The 17,108-nt window shown below is 46.2% G+C and overlaps 2 protein-coding genes across 2 annotated transcripts; one reads left to right on the top strand and one right to left on the bottom strand.

The window, feature by feature from the left end:
• Positions 1-6: 6 nt before the first annotated feature.
• Positions 7-4,362, bottom strand: NKAP (NFKB activating protein; the record flags this gene model as incomplete). The annotated part of the gene is made up of 9 exons (XM_080352525.1): positions 3,982-4,362; positions 3,434-3,514; positions 2,981-3,054; positions 2,637-2,756; positions 2,125-2,167; positions 1,596-1,711; positions 1,371-1,446; positions 758-907; positions 7-100 (listed from the first exon to the last, which is right to left on the bottom strand). Coding segments are annotated over exons 1-9 (1,014 nt in total), but the record flags the coding sequence as incomplete, so codon positions are not given.
• A 22-nt stretch (positions 4,363-4,384) lies between these two features.
• On the top strand, positions 4,385-14,327 carry ZBTB33 (zinc finger and BTB domain containing 33). Its single transcript, XM_080352524.1, has 2 exons — positions 4,385-4,506; positions 9,808-14,327. Exons 1-2 carry the CDS (start codon positions 4,479-4,481, stop codon positions 11,847-11,849), a joined length of 2,070 nt encoding a protein of 689 aa, XP_080208650.1. The 5' UTR covers positions 4,385-4,478; the 3' UTR covers positions 11,850-14,327.
• Positions 14,328-17,108: the final 2,781 nt, after the last annotated feature.

The following is a 17,108-nucleotide window of genomic DNA, read 5'->3' as shown; positions in this document are numbered from 1 at the left end:
CCTCCTCTCCTCCTGGTTGAAGGATGCCAGAGCTCTCTTTTCATCTGCGCTGTAAATCTGGTTCTCTTTACGCAGACGCACAGCTTCCATTCGGCGATGTCTGTGGAGAAGAACATTGCGCACATCACATCAGCATGGGCAGAGGGATGTAAACGCCCCGTCACAGCTTAAATCCGTCAACTGACCTGATCGCTTTCAGGGCCTTGTAAATAAAGACACCTACACTACAGAACCCAAACTGCGCTCAAACCTTGCCAGGAAGGAGCACGGCAGAGCAAAAAAATGACTTCTAGGGGTGTCTGCTCTCAGGCTGTCAGCCAGAAGTCCCACCTGTCCCCAGGTTGCCAGCTACTGGCTCACCAAAATTCAAGTGAAATTCCTTTTGGACTCATAAAGAAAGTGCAGCCAACCTCTCACACTTTGATTTGCCTCCTACTGAGCAGCTAGCGCATCACCACTGCTGTCCCAACACACCAGCCTTGAGCCACCTGACACGAGCATCTTCTCACTTGAAATACAAGGTAATTAGAAGTATGTCACCTGGAAAGAATTTTTGTTCTTGAAGAGAAAGTGTCCTTAAAAATCTCACCATCATCTATCTATAGCAACAGGGAGTTTAGTGTAGACTATTGCAAGGACACAGAGCACCTTCTCTTCCGTGCTTTCAACCAGAGCCTGGAAGCAGTCTTCCAACGGGCCAATAGAGGAAGCAACTCCTGAAAATTTCACCGAACTATGAGCATCATCAAAACCGTACCTGCTGCCACTCATGACATAACCAGAGCTCTCAAACGATGCAATCTCTTCGCTGGTCAAGCCAATTTCACCTCTCCGGGGTATACGTTTTCCTGCTTTTACGTACTCTGCCATTGCTGCACCTTCACCAGGCAAGAGGGCATGTCCATAGCTTAAAGAAAAAAAAAAGCAGTGATTTCAATCGATCTCTATAAATAGAGACCCTGAGCTAAACACCCATCTTCCCTTGGTCGCTACTTGCTACAGTCGCATTTTTAAGCACTTTTATATTCTTGCACACATATTGGCCTGGTTTTTTCCATATGGTTAACACTAGCAACATTATCTTATATTATCAGTTGAATCCATTCTGATTAAATGGTAACAAAGACACTATAAAGTCACAATGCTGCAGAGCATTAGAATAAAGGCATCTCACAATTGATTTTCTAGGAACCAAGGCTACAAAGCATAAACTAGACTTTTCTACCTGAATTCAGGCCAGAGCAAAGGCACCACTACCACTTCTGTCTGTGAGTTTCTGGCACAACATTTGTATCTGATGAAACAGCCCTCTTGAAAACTGACTTGATTTACTTGATTTGATCAAAGTACTGTTAGAGTTGGCTACTCACTTCAAAGGCCTGTCATCCTGAGAGGCATGAGTTTTGGGAGCTTCTGGTCCAATCAGGCTATCAGCTTCTGTATTTTCTGCAACAATCAAATAATGAGAAAGATTAATATTGTGTCCTTTGTTCTTTGTTGTCAGAACACTTGCATACGTTGACAACACCTAAAAAAGAATTCATGAAAAGGACGCCAAGAAGTTTCAATCCAGGTTTAAAGTCGGGGGAACCTACTTGATCTCTCAATCCAGAGATCTTCCCCTTGCAATGTTTCGTCATCAGAATCTTCACTACTTGAATCACTGGATTCCTTCCTGCTCTTCTTAGTTTTCTTTTTCTTATACTTCTTCCTGTGATAAAGTCAAAGACAGACATGCTATTTACCAAAATTTAAGACGAAAGCAAGTTCCTGGAATCATACTCAGGTCATCCATTTCACAAGGCAACTTCCACCTGTAGGGAGACTGGCTGGCTGCATATAGATTGTTGTTTCATAGAAAATGTCTCACAGCAAACCAAAGACAATACGTACCCTGTTATGCCTTTCATATACTGTTAGAAAGTGGCTCCCTAAATTTGCAGGAAGTCCTCTATGCTGCAAGGTTCTGTAGATTTATATTAAATCCAACAAATTAAGATTATTCTACAGTTTTTATAGCCCTAACTACAAGAGTGCTCAGCCTTCCTAACCACCTGATAAGAAGGTGGTGCTGCCCTCTAGTTAAAAGCAGGTAGAATTACACATGACAACCTCAGAACTTACTTTCTGTTCTTTTTTTTCTTCTTGCTTTTCTTTTTATCTTCATCTGAAAAAAAAAAAAGAAAGCATATATGCTATCAAAAAGATATTATTAGCTAAACCCAAGTACTTTACTACACTGTGAATAACTAACTGCCTCCACCAGAATACCTCAGTACACAGCTTCTCAGACATGATTTGTTTAGGTACTAAATAGCACTGAGAAAGTATTAGCAGAAAGCTTCCTGCAGTATTGTTCTATGTGAGAACGTATTGAACGTATTCCTGGCATGAGGCACCCAATGGATGCTACATTCAGAAATCCTACATCCTAAGGCCAGACTGCAAGCACTCAAGGAAAAGGCACTGCAAATCCAGCAAGCTGGTGAAAGAAAAGAATACTGGATTGATGCTGCCACTCTGTAATTTCAGAACACTGCAAGCATGCAACAAAAGCCAGAAGTGTTGCTTTACATTCAGAGGAGAGGAAGGAGAACTCTTGTACATGCATGTTAGCTGAAACCTTCTTTTCTTACCACTGGAGTTCTGCTCAGACTCCGACTCACTGTCGCTGTCCTCAGAATGTTTTCTGCGTTTTCTTTTGGATGCCTTCCGCTTCTTCTTCTTCCTTTTCTTCCTCTTTTTCTTTTTTTCCTCTAAAAAGTTTTTAAAAGATAACATCAGAGAACAGACCAAGATCATCTAGCTCCAAATGAACTTCCCGACCTTCCCCAAGCAATGCTCTCCTTTGCACTGGAGCCACACTCACACTCACTTCCACCTGTCCAAGTCAGTGAACCTCTTGCAAGCAACAACAGCAGATTCTAGACTTCAGGAGCTTCCCGTTTTCCAAACAAGCTGTGCAAGCAAAACAAAATACCTTCTGAGCTGGAGTCTGAAGAACTACTCTTAGATTTTGCGTCTTCATCTTCTACTGGCGTATGCTCATCAGAACTGAATAAAAATCAACGTTTACTATTTAAAATCTATATTGTAGCATTCAAAGGTACACATATGACCAAATACATGCTTGCAGATTTTGAGTCACTACTTGCAATAGAGTAAACTATTAAACAGCTAATTTGCAGCACAGGAACTGCTTTCAGAACCACAACACAAGGGTCACCTGATCTACAATAAATCACATATTGCATCATTGATATGTTGAAATTATTTGGGGTGAAAAAGTAACAATCTTGTTATTTTGATTCAGAAACAAACTGACACAACATGAACTGTGGCAAAGGGACTATTGTAGGAATATGATACTTTTGCAAATTAAATTGGCATGTTATCAGTATCACAAAAAAACAGAAGAAAGAATGTGACTTACTCGGGGTCAGGAACCTTTGGTGACAGCCCCCAGACTTCAGGTGCCCCCAGTTCTCCAATTCTCTCTCTCTCATTGAGTCTCCTGCAAGAGAAAACGCATTCACTGAAGCCCCGTGTTGCACCTGCCACGCCAACATTTTCAGTCCGGTATCTGTTACCATTCCAGGATGGCCTAAAGCAGCCACAGTAAAGAGAAATCCCCAGCGGCCTGCAGAGCAGCAGCAAACCTCAGCACCGCGGAGGATCGGCGGGAACGGGGTCAGCGCCCTGCCAGCCGAGACCGGCCCGCTCCCCGGCCACCGGCCACCGGCGGGGAAGGCAAAACGCCGCGCCCGCCGCAAGGAAAAGCCGAAGGCGCTTCAAACACGGGCAGCCCCACAGCAGAGCGACACCCGCCCGGGAACGGGCCGCGCAGAAACGGGCGCAGCCGCCGCCTCCCAGGACCCGCAGCCCCGGCACCCTGCCCGCCCCTCCCCGGAGCGGAGCAGGAACCGGCGCGGCGGGCGCTACGGGAAGCTCGGACAAGGGCAGCCCGGGGCCGGCGCTCGCCTCTGCCGCAGGATCTCCTCCTTCTCCTTCTCGTAGTACTCGGGCCAGGCCTTGCCGTGGTGGTGCCCGTGGTGCGCGGCGGAGCGCGGCCCGCCGGGGGTGCGCTCGCGGGAGCGGGACCAGCTGCGGCTGCGGCTCCGCCGGTGGCTCGGGCGCTTCAGGCCGTTGCGCTCCCTGGAGCGGGAGCGGGACCGGGACCTGCGTGCGCGGCGCTCGGGGCTGGCGGCCGGCGGGCTGCGGGAGCGCGACGCCGGCGCCATGGCGGCCGCTGCGGGTGCGCCGCTTCCGGGCGGCGCGCGGCTTCCGGCGTCCTCCCGGCCGGGCGGGGGCGGGCAGCAGCGGCGGGGCGGAAGCGGGACGGGACGGCCCCGCCCGCGGGGCGCACCGCCCTACGCGCCCGGGCAGCAACACGGCACCGCGGCGGCTGCGTTCCCGGGCCTCCTCCCTTTGTGCTGCCGGCGGCGGGCCAGCCCCTGCGGCGGCCGGGCCGGGTCAGCATGGACGCGCGGGCAGCGGCGGCTCCAGGTAAGGCAGCGCGGGCGGCGGGGGGGGCGGGGCGCGGCCCGGGGGCAGCGGCGGCGGCGCAGGCCCGTCCCCGGCCCGCAGGCACCGGCGGCCGGGAGCTGTCCACGGCGGGCCGGGAGCAGCACTGCCCGGCGGACAGCGCACGGACCGGGGGGAGGCCCAGGCACTCCCCGCGGGGCTGCGGGGGCCGGGGCTGCCCCTTCCCCGGCACCGGGGCCCAGCGCCGCCCGGCGCCTTCGGGCCCGATTTTTGACAACTGAAAAATACGGCAGCTCCCAGAGCGGCCCGGTCGCGGCGGCAGCACGTAAGGAGCGCCCGAAACAGCAGCGATTTGGGGAGACAGTTCTCCAGATCGTGTGGTGATGAGACGGGCACTGTCCTCCGGGGTTCGAACACCTCGCAGCGCCGCTTTCTGAGTAAAAACCAGGAGTTTCTGCCCTGCCCGGGCCGTGCGGGGTCACAGCGCGGGGTCCTGCGAACGTTTGGGACGGCTGCTCGCCCCCGGGCAGCCCATGCTGGTTATGCTGTCTAGAAATGATCTCCGAGTATGTCATTCTCTTTTTCACAAGCGAAACACTATTTTAGTTCCCAAATTTAACATGATAAAAAAAAGATTATCTGTAAGAAGAAGGAAGCCTATTTAAATGGTGCATTATTTTGCATGCATGTAACCACATGGATGGAAAAGATGTTACCAGAGGTTTGCAAGTGTGCGGTGTTACTGTATCCTGTGTGGGATCTCCCTGCTGTGGGGCTTTCTGAATAGTTTGGAGATAGAGCTACTGCCTGCTTAATTCAAGCAGATAAGGCTCTGTTTTAAAGGGCAGTTTTGGCTGGCGCTGGGGTCATTTGAATGAGACAGCTGGGAGTCTGCAGTGGCTGTGTTTTTGCCAGCGGAATCCGTACCGCATGAATTAGGGCTCGGTGACTTTGTCTCTCTGAGCGTCCAGTGTCGGGAGGAACCTGAAACCTTGGGTGATCCTGCACCCCAGCAGCCGGTGCCCCCGCTCTCCTCACAGGCTCCCGAGTTCGCTTACCCCTCTGGTATGTGAAGTGTCCCCAGAAAGAAGCCCAGGCCACTGTGTACTCCCCACACGGGTTACAGCCCGTCATGTTGCCAGCCCGTGAGAGAGAAGGAAGCTGCTGGGCCAGACACGTAATAGGGACCCATCCACGTGGCAAGTAAATGTTCCCCTGAGGCCTTCAAGAGGGCACGCAGCCCTCCCTAGCTTCTCCCCCGGAATCCCCCACAACCAGGGCTCAGGGATAGCCCCAGAAAGGGGTGGAAAACCCCAAAATGTGGCTGGGGGCAAGCGTGCTGTGCACTGGTGCCTGTGTTTAGCATGTGCTGAGCTGGGCTGGCATGGAGGGGACAGCCAGTGCCCCCGAGCCCCGCAGCGCCCAGCACAGCTGTCCCAGCCCTTGGGTGCACTGTGGCAGCTCATGATGAGCCCGCTCGCGAGTCTGCCTTGCAAAATGGTGACCAAAACATCTGCCTCTGAGGAGCACTCTGCACCTCTATTAGTTAATATTGTGCAGTCATTTTAAGTATTTTTGTATATAGGTTATACAATGCACAGATATACAGTGCAGAGCAGCATCTACAACTACTGATATCAGTAAAAAGTATCAGTGGACTTTGAATTTGGTTATATGAGTCTTTATATAATGGGATGAACAGGAAAAATAATCTTTGAAAGTTCCTTGAAGCATGAATGGTGGAAATTAGTATTTTAGAGTCCTTCAGAAGCAGTGGTGTTTTATTTGAAATTCCCACAGTGGAAGAGTATTTCTGTCCATAAAAAGTGGTCTTAACTAGGATAACTGTTGAATTTTGATTTTACTGAAGGCCCTAGCGGGAAATTCACTGTCCCTGTTTATCAAATTTCATTTATTTTAATGTAGAATACATTTTTTCATTACACAGAAGACTTGTTTTTTCTCTCAGATTTGTCAAACCTTTAAAAGAATTTTCTGTTCCCACAAACTGTACTTTTAAAAAAGGAGACAGCTCTTGAAATTGCTAAACTGAAAACTTGTTACTGAATTGTGTATTTTTTGGTCTTCTCACAAAAACCTAACACATCACTTCTTTAAATTTGTACCTTTATATTTTCAGAGCCTCCCTTCCCAGAGTTTTTTTTAATCATTTATATACATCAAAACAAAAGTTGCTATTGTGTCTCTTACCTATTTTTTTAGTCCCAGGAATATGCCCTTTAGTTCCATGTGGCTCAGTGGCAGCCTTCACTAAATTTTTTTAAGGTGGTCAGAGCACTTGCTCTGCCCTGAGCATGGCAAGAGACAGCGGGCTTCAATTTAATATCTGATGTGAGAAGACAACATAAAGAGAAGCTTCTGCAAAAAGTAAAAGTCAAAGAGATGGTGCAACACTCGCAGCTAGACCAGCACCTTTTAAATTAGCATGCATTTCTGTGCCTAAGGGCAAGCAGTTCAAAACCTGATTTTTGAGAACTGACGCTGCTCCAGGAGCAGGGCTCCTTCCAAATCACTGCTCATCTTTATCTAGGAATTTTCCTATTAGTTATTTAAAAATGCGACAGGCAATGAGGAGAAGAAAACTCCTTAAAGACACGGGATAAGAGGTTAAGAAATGCTTTAATGTACACCATCAGACATTTTTGGAGGAGAAAATAGAACACTGGATCATATATTAACAATTAAAACAATTATCACATTATTTTCATTTAATATAGCCTGTGTAAAAATGACTAAGAACGTAGATCAAATTGATAGAATTTAACTGAAGGTTATATGAGGAAGAAAAGCCTACCTTTTCCCATTATTGTTCTTCTCTGTTAGTTTTTCTTCTCTCAACTCTCTGGAAAAACCTATAAACCGAAACCAGCTTTGGAACATTTTCAGATCTGGAAGGCTTGCTGCAAAAAGGCACTTCTGCTGCCAGCTGTACAAATACCGAGAGCGCGGCAGGTGATTTTCACTCTAGAAGGGCTCGCAAAGCTAAGCAGGACCATGTCGGTGCTGATCTTTGCGGTGAAAGATTGCAGGCGCTTGTGCCAGTGACTGTGGCCTGTTAATGGTTTTTGGTCGAACTTGAGAGAAGAACATTTATTCTTGGCAAAGTTTTTGAATCTTAAGAAAAATCAAGAGCCCACATGGTTCACATCCACAAAATCCGTAGAGAAAAAAACCAAACCGTAACTGAAGATGAAAAAATATCTATTATGATCCTGGTGTTCTTTGAGCATTGATGCACAGTGACAGTTTCCAAGAGACCGCATTGTGGGTACGTCACTTTGATGACCGCACGTCGAATGTGCGGAGAGCCGCGTTCTGCCAAGGCGCTCGCGTCTGTACAGCTCCTAGCAGTCTAACACGTGCCGCTGCGCTGCGAAGAATACAAAAAAAACGATCCTGCAGTGCGAGCGTGGGTGTTCGGTTGGGGTTGCGGGAGGGTTCCTCGCTGTTGGGCGGAGGTGCGGCTGAGAGCAGCGGGCCTGGGCTGTGCCCGCGGGAGGGGAATGGGCCGCGGCGGGGAGAACCTGCTGCCATCGGCTCCGCCACCGACGCTGCGCGGGCAGACACGGGGCAGGTGCGGGGGGTTGCTGCGGCCTTCGCCCGGGGCAGCGGGAGAGCTGGGGCCCGGCAGAACTGCCAAGGCCGCGGGCAGGCCCGTGTGCTCGGCACACAGCTGCCCAAGGGCTCCGGAGGAGCGGGGCTGGGAGGTGCCGAGCTCCCTCCCGCCAGCCCCAGCGGACGGGGCCTCGGGGCCTGTAACCGGGCGGCGCTGCACCCCCGAGGGGCGGGAACGGCGCGGGGGAGGCGGTGTCGGGGGCTCCTGGGAGCCGCCAACCACCTGAGCCCGCTACCGCGGCCGAGCGGCTCCGGGCGCCGCGGGGACTGTGGGCCGGAGGCCGGGCCGCGGAGCCCAGGGCGGGCACAGCGCCCCGCGGTCCGGCCGGAGGGCGCCGCTTGAGGCGGCTGCAGGGCCGCCCCGCCCTCCGGCCCCGAGCGCGCCCGAAGGTTGCCGAGGCCGCTCGGGTCAGGAAGCCGAAGGGTGACGAGCGCGCTCTGGGCGGAGCGCGGCGGCTCGCAGGGGGAGGCGGCGCGGGGGGGCGGCGCCCGGGCCCGAGCGGCGGCGGGTGCGGCGGCGGGTGCGGGCGGCCGGAGCGCAGGTAAGGCGGCCCTCGTCCTCCTCCTCGGGCTGCCTCCCCCTCCCGCCGCCGGCGGGGCCGGCCCCGCTCCGCTCGCCTCCAGCCGGCAGCGCTGGCAGCGGGCACGGCCTGGCCGCGCGGGGGGGCGGCCCGTCCGCTCCGGCTGCTGCCGCCGGGCCGCTCCCGGGGCCCGCCGCTTGCGAGCGCCAACGCCGCTCTGGCTGGCTGAGGCGGGGCCGCCCGGCCGCTGTTACTCCACCCGGGGGGCCCCGGCGGCCGCCGCGAAACCCCTCCCGCGGCAGCGCCCTCCCCGCGGCCGCTCGGAGCGCCGGGGTGCGCGGTGGGCGCACCGGGGGCTGCGGGAGCCGAGCGGCCGGGCCGGGGCACAGCGGGCGTGGGGCGCGGGGGCTCGGCCTCCGCGGCTCATCCTGCCCTTCCAGGCGTATGGAAATAAAGTTTTACGAGTAAAACGAAGAATTTACAGACTTTACCTCGCTGCTTGTATATTTCGATGTTGGGTTTTTCGCGTCTTGTTGAGGAAGTGCCAAAGGATGGCTCAGTTTGACTTTAGCGATGTTTTTTTGTTGACGTGCTGCTCAGTATCTCGGTTACAAGCACAAAGCAACCCTGCAAATATGTGAGGAGTAACAAAAAAAAGCTTATTTTTGTGGACAAGGAAGTGAAGGATCACTGGCGTTTTCTTTAACCTCGGTTGACTGGCAGTATATGGATGCAGATTTTGTTGTCTGGCCCATAAATAACCTGGATGTTATCGGGCTTTCTCGTAACAATTTACAGAATATTTTCACAATTAAATATACATCTCTAATAATGTTTAAAGCCTATTGAGAGACCTGATTCTTCAGTCTCCTTGGCTTTCAAATTTACCGTACTTGCTGTTGAATCAGAAAAGCAGTTGTTTCTCTGTTCCTCACTTTGTAAGAATAGAGGATGCAGTCAGAATTGCACATACATTGTGTCAAAGGTGAAGGGCCAAATAACAGTAAGAAACAAACTTGCAGAGTGCTATTGCATATAAGCTTAAGAGTAGTATCTTGGATTTGTTTTTTCGAAAGAAGGAATAAACCATAAATGTGAGAACGTTGTCATACAGTTAAAACTGTGAATTTGTATTTTTACTAATCTGATGCCTTTTACTTTGTAGGAATGGAGGGGAAGAAAATGATTTCTGCAACAGACACACAGTATTCTAGTGTGCTCCTTCAGTCTTTGAATGAACAACGTGACCATGGGCTTTTTTGTGATGTTACTGTCATAGTGGAGGACCAGAAATTTCGAGCTCACAGGAACATCCTTTCGGCCTCAAGCACTTATTTTCACCAGCTTTTCTCAGTGGCTGGGCAAGTGGTTGAACTGAGCTTTGTAAGAGCAGAAATTTTTGCAGAAATTCTTAACTATATTTATAGTTCCAAAATAATCAGCATTCGATCTGATTTACTTGATGAACTGATTAAGTCAGGGCAACAGCTGGGTGTTAAATTCATAGCTGATCTGGGCGTACCTCTGTCTGAAGGAAAAAACATGCCAAGCAAGGTCAAAGATGGTGCTTCAGAAACATCAACGTCTAGTCCAGCTCAAAAGGATGCTGAAACCCAGGTACCTGCAATCAGGCCAGAGAGTCAAGAGGTAATGGATGGGATGCCAGTTATAACACAATCATTCTCCTTACGTGGCATAGAATATGAGACTACAAAAATTACAGTGAGTGATTCAGATGATGAGGACGATGATGTCATTTTCTGCTCTGAGATTGTTCCTCCAAAAGAATGTACTAAAGAAACAAATACTGCAACCCAGAACCAGCCTTGCCCAAGTCCAGCTGGAGTTTCTGACCAAAAATCTTGTGGCAGTGGTAGCTCTCCCCATTTGACAAGTACCACAGCAGCTCAAAAACTCACTTCGTCTGCCACTCAGCTAAGCCCAAACCAAACACAGTCAAGCGCCGAATCACTTGTCTCTGCAACACCGCAACATTTGACTCCTAATATCATTGTGCTAAATAAGCCTCTGCTTAACTCATCGCTTGGTGCCAGCTCCTCACATCAAACACATGTGACCCCTACAATTAATTTAGTTGAGGAGAACCAGCAGCCTTCAAATAATGGATCCCTAACTGAAGCAGAAACAACTGCTGTTGATGATGAAGAGGTTGTTGAAGATGATGTCGATATCATTAGCTCCTCTAGTCCTGCTTCAGTCAGCAGTAGCTCTTTGGTTCAGCCACCTTCTGTACCCAAGGCAGCAAGCACTGAAGGATCAGGTGTACAGAAAAAACAGGTTGTTACATTTTCACAAGAGCCATTTGCTAAACCTGGAGAATTAAAAATAAAAATCTCAGATGTCCTTTCTGGAAACAACAAGGAATTCAGTTCAGGCGTGTCATCAACGCATGTGGCTGAAGGGCAGAAAATCATAACATTAGATACAGCAACTGAAATAGAAGGGCTGTCCACAGGCTGTAAGGTTTATGCAAATATCGGTGAGGATACGTACGACATAGTCATTCCTGTAAAGAGTGACTCTGAGGAGCGCGAAGCCAAGCCCGACGAGACGCCCAGAACATCCGATGGTGATTCTTCAGATAGGAAACGCATGAAAGTAAAGCACGATGACCACTATGAGCTCATAGTGGATGGGAGGGTCTACTACATATGTATGGTGTGTAAGAGATCGTACGCGTGTCTGACGAGTTTACGGAGACATTTTAACGTTCACTCCTGGGAGAAGAAGTATCCCTGTCGATACTGCGACAAGGTTTTCCCTCTTGCAGAGTACCGTACAAAGCATGAAATTCACCACACCGGCGAGCGAAGGTACCAGTGCTTGACGTGTGGCAAATCTTTCATCAACTACCAAATTACGGCCTCCCACATAAGATCGGTTCATAGCCAAGACCCTTCTGGAGATACCAAGCTCTATCGACTGAATCCTTGCAGGTCTTTGCAGATCAGACAGTATGCGTACATCACTGATCGCTCCAGCAGTATACCAGGAATAAACGAGGGCGGCATCGTTTATCGTGTTGGCACCGGGAAGGATGGCACGGAAGGAACAACTTCTGACCCTCCAGCCAAACAAATTTCCTGGGATGACATTTTCGTTCCACAGGGAAACGAAGCAATTTTTAAACAAAATCCATCAGAGGGAAGTACTGAATTTGAGTTTGTAATACCAGAATCTTACTGAATCACGTTAAATACTGGAAAAAGGATTCCGTGCAGAAATATTGCAGCTGTTTTAAATGAACTGTTAAAATCACTGTAAAATCAAATGTTAAAGCGAAAACAAGTTAACTTGTTCTAGCAAGTCATCAAATGGTAGCACTTAGATGGATCATTAGTAGCTGCAAGTCATTTGTGGAAGCGATTAATCTGAATGTTTACTTGAGTAGACAATAAGACATTTCCGAGGAGCTGGCAGTGTTTCCTGGTATCTTAATTTTGATCAAAACATGGGGATTTGTAGCTTGAAAAGGTACAATTTCTTCAAAAGAGCAAGAAATATTTCTTCTAAAGTAATTGAGGTATTTCCTGTACCCATACTTACAATGTAAACCCTTTCATGTTAGCACTTTAACGCTGAATTGTATTTAAATGTTAACCAAGAAAAAAATCAGATTTTTCATCATAGTCCCTTGAATGTGGAACCATTTAAAAAAACAAATCCCACAACGCATTTTTGCGAACAGCGCAAGGGTCCAAAATAACTCATCCAGTAGTTTGGTGTATTCTTGAACGAGCAGCTTAGTTCTGCTTTTATAAGCACTATGAATCATGTCCTTATGCAAATAGTCTTGCTAACAAGAGCCACTCAGTCAGGGCTAACTTGAACCAACTCCTTTTATACTTGGCACTATGGTGAGCAGATTATTCAGTGTCTGGACCATTATATTTTACTCTTTTTGCAATGGGGAAAAAAACCCCAAACCCACAAAGCTCAATAGTGAAGAAGCTGAAACAGATTTGGATTTTTCTCCCGCACTTATAGGGTATGGAGGCATGAGGACTAAACCAACAATCAAAAAATACCCTCCATCCACCATAATCCAAAGTATCATTTCTCTGCAGTTGTCTAGTCACCTATTTTCAGTTTTAGGTTTATTATATTGTCCTTTTCTTCTCCTTGCAATTGGTACATGTTCAGACACTTGGATGACAAATTGGATATTTAACTTGAACAGGAAACAGTAGATCTGAAAAAACTAAACAGCTGCTTACTGGAGTCATAGTTTAGCATTTCAGATTGAGTGACTTGTTGAGTTTTTGTAAATGGTGATATGAAAACTGCTCAAGTTCTAGAGACAACTGAGAAAGATTATCATGCATAGTACTAGTTATTGTGACCTTTCATCGCTTAACTTAAAGGTTTTTACTTTTTCATATTTCAAGCAAGCATCTTAATCATATGAACTTCAAGGTTAAGGTTTTAGACATATAACACTCTAGACGGAAAGGCATTTAAATGGTAAGTGGCTCAAATACCACCTGAGCTATAAAGAAAGGGTACCAGAAATCTCTCGAGTAACGATGTTACAGGCTGGATGTTGTCTGGGATGGCATTTCAGCAGCAAAACAGAATCCTCACGAGACAGAAGTACCGATGGCCTGTGTCAGCACAGGTAGCTCTGGCCTAGCTGGCTGCATGCTATACTGAGACTTCCCCAACTTTTTAACAAGAAAAACACGTTATTTTTGTTATTGACATGACACATCTGGAATTAAGCATACATCTCGAAGTGTACATTCAAGAATAATGAAACGTAACGGCTATCGATATTTGCTGCTGATATATTTAAAACCTTAAATTGAACTGTGCCTACTAAAGGTCTCTTTTTGGAGGAAAACTGGAAAATTAGGGCTTTGTAACTATTTTTGCTAGAAGACTCGTGCTTGCATGTGTCTCAGGGTCTTCAGTTTTCCTTGGAAGTGATTTTTGATATCCAAAGTCCAGAGCTCATGTAAAGCATTTGTTTTGTTTCACTTCCAGTATTTATTGGTTTGGAAACATGTTAAATCCATTCTTTTAAGACTTTTTATGGGGCCATGAGCTTTTATATTTAGATTTTTGGCTATTGCACTTCTGTTTGTGTTTTTGTTTGTTTTTGTAAACACTTAGCTTTCATTTTAACTTAATGAAAACCTTATGTAAATACTAAGGAGTTGGCTTTGGGGTAACAGATGAAAAAAGATTGAATCTGAAAAAGCATTTATATAAAAAATTAAAATGTCAACAGAGTATGGTAACAGACCTCACAGTCATTTATATGCATATAAAAACATTACCAGATCTGCTGCAAAATATGATGATGGTGGCTGTATCCTCACTATATGGTTCCTTTGGGAATTCGCACCATAGCATTCCAGTATATGAATTAAATAAATACTAAGATAACAATTGACTGCTTATTTATTTTGTCCTGCTAAGGCATGCAGCTTATAAAAAGACGCAGAAGCTGACGACTATATACATTGAACATTGGGTTCTACAGCTATTGCCCGGGAACTCTTCCATGTGAAACGTTTATCACTTTTGCCAGATCTGTAATGTATATAGTTGTACAGTCTTTCCTTAACATACTTTTTAAAGTTGTGTTCTACTTTTCATTAATCAATACTTGATATTAGTTCTTAGAGCTTTCTATGGCAAAAAATAATTAAAAAAAGTTTAATTGTAAAGATGTGTATAGAATGTCTCCTTTTTAATGACAACTCAACTTCTGCAGTCCAACATGTTAGATTATCAGCAGTTCGTAGCTTCCTTTTTCAGGTCTGAACTGGAACAGGTTTGTATTGGGTGTAGAGTTTTGGTTGGTTGGTTTGTTTTGGGGTTTTTTTGAAGTACTTTCCAAGAAAGCAAATGAGCAGAAAAACCCCACTATGTATTGTGAGCTGGTCCACGCTTTCTCTCAGAACAGGCAGAGCTGTTGTGGAACAGTCTGTCCAGCTATTACAGTCAGTGCAAATGAGCTGGAAATCAAGAAGAACATCGATAGTGAGCAGAGCAGTGCATTTCAGGTAATTTATGGTTAGGGCTCCTCTTCTTACCAGGCTGCTGACTAGTTACGATTTGGAAGAGCTGGACTGTTGGTGAACTGTAGCTAACACGGAGAAAATTAGTCACTTTATGCAGACTTCTTATTACAGGTAAGGAATGCAATTTAGTAAGTAATAAATGATGGCTTAGATGCCTTTATCTCCTTGGCATAGGGCTTCCACCTACTTCTGCTAACATCAAAGAGCAGCTGACCTCATCAGCACAGAATTAAGCTCAAAGCAATACAGTAAACATGAAAGTAAATAAAGGAGACAGTGACATGGCACTGGCTGGATTATTTGCCTCTGTTAAGCAAAAAGTCAGCAGTAACAACTTCACAGTGATTGATGATACCCCGTTAGGTGGGTAGACCTGCAGAATTGTGAAGCACCTGGGGCTTTTAAAAACACAACTTAAAAACACCTGTCTCTGGCTAATCCTGGTAGAAACACTGGTTTCCAATACAGCAAATACAGGGGTTTTTTTGGTGTATGTTTTTTTTTTTAAATGTGTCATGCTATTATACTGGAATTCCTCATCTAACATTAAGGCTGCTTGTAAAACAGGAAAGCTGCTACAATATAAAATGCAATTTATAAATGTTTACAAAAGTCACACGATTTTATTTTACTTTGGTAAAGTAATAAAAGGGTACATATGGGTCACAATCTTGACATTCTCATAAGAAATGATGAATACAGTGCAGAATGTTGCATTTACATTAAATGCTCGGTTTTACTCAAGCAGAAGGAAACAGGTAATTCAAGAGAAAATCCCATCTGTAATTTTTTTAAATGTGAAAACAGACTTGTCCTTTTATAGTGAATTTAAAGCAGCAATGTAATTTTTGCTTAAATATGCCTTAGAAACAAATGAGAATTTGGATGATTCCTAACTTTAGTATTTGTCAACTCAAAACGAATGACACAATCATCTCCTAATTGTTTCTCTGCCACTAAGTTATGTTCCCCTCATGAGTTTCTTGGCCTTGTCCTGTAGTGTTCCCTGCTCCTTCTAGCCCTATTTAGTTGACAGACACAAACAGCAGAGTATGTTTGTCAGAAGTGGGACAGGACCATTAGTTTTTATTTCAAAGATGCACCAATAAAACGTTTTCTGATATCAATGTGCCCTTCTGATTCTAGTTTTGTGGGGAGTTTTATCAGAAGTACTGTTTTGAAATTGCTTATGATGTCTTTATCGAGATTTAATTCAGGAAAACGTAATGTAAAATGGATGATACCCTAGTATATACATTTATTTCCAGCACATGAATTTATAGGAGCTGCACTTCAACAATACCATAGTAAAATCAAATGTCACCCAGATATGTTTTGCGTACACTACTGCTTTAAATCTTATCAGTTGTTTTTCTTTCTTAAGCTGTTTCTATTTCTTTGTTACTTGAGAAAAGTTACACTTGCTTCTGGATAAACAGCATCATCCTTTAGCTTATTACTGTACTGATTAGTATTTGACAGTGGAAACGATAAGGTTAACACACAGCCAGGCCCAAAGGCTTTGCAAATGCATAGGATTAAAAACAGCACTATAAAGTGTGGGTGTACTTTGAAAAGTGAGATCAGAGGCTTCAGTGTTTGTTTTCCATTTTGACAGGTGTTTTGTTTTGGGTTTTTTTTTTAGATTAAAAATAGAGAGACAGCCCAATTTATAATACAGCTGGATTTTCCCCGCACCCCTCCCCAGGATGCATTCTACTTTTGGTACCTAAAAGCCAGATCTAGCTTGTAGGTACTTTTCTGTCTGCATCAGTTGAAAGTAAAGGCAGACAACTGAGGATTAGGGTCAACAATCTGATGCCAAGGAAATCAAATTTTTAGGAAAGAAGGAGTAAAATGTCAATACTTTCCTTTTATCCCTGAAGTAAGCAGTTGAGAACACTCAGGCTGAGCAGCTCAGATCTGAACGCTGGCATCTGAAATGACTTCTGGAGTAGAAGCGCACTTTACAGGACAGTGTGTCCCACAACAACGCTGACCTTCTTTTGTTTTGCAGGATGCATGCAAAATCTGTTGGAATCTAGATCAATCAGCACGGTCATCAGCTGGAGATTAAATGAAAGTCACAACAATAATTGCAAATTCCTATCAGTTTCATCCTATATTACAGGGTGTTGAATTTTATCCATGTGAGACTTACACCTTGGAGAACTAGTAGTGGATATTCCTCATGTGCAGCCCATGATACAGCTACTAAAACAGTGCATATTTAGGGTGCTGATTCAGTCCATTAAAAAAGTTAAAAGTACAAGCTTAAAAAAAATTCCCAACCAAACAGAAGGGAAAAAAGAATGTTCTTCACTGCACTGTTTGAGTGGCTTGTGGACGGTTCCTGATACTCTTCATAGGAATACAAGGAAGATTTAGGCAGTGCAACCCCCCAGACTGTCTG

This window comes from Nesoenas mayeri (assembly GCF_963082525.1).
Source record: "Nesoenas mayeri genome assembly, chromosome: 13".
NCBI classification, from domain to species: domain Eukaryota; kingdom Metazoa; phylum Chordata; class Aves; order Columbiformes; family Columbidae; genus Nesoenas; species Nesoenas mayeri.
The sequence above is the reverse complement of the archived record's forward strand: the minus strand, read 5'-3'. Positions and strand labels throughout refer to the sequence as shown.

What these genes read in the sequence shown, in the direction of transcription:
- ZBTB33 (XM_080352524.1), top strand. Translation starts at nt 4,479, where the DNA reads ATGGACGCGCGGGCAGCGGCGGCTCCAG. An exon ending in GCGGGCAGCGGCGGCTCCAG is followed by an intron (nt 4,507 to 9,807) that starts GTAAGGCAGCGC and finishes TTTACTTTGTAG; the next exon opens with GAATGGAGGGGAAGAAAATG.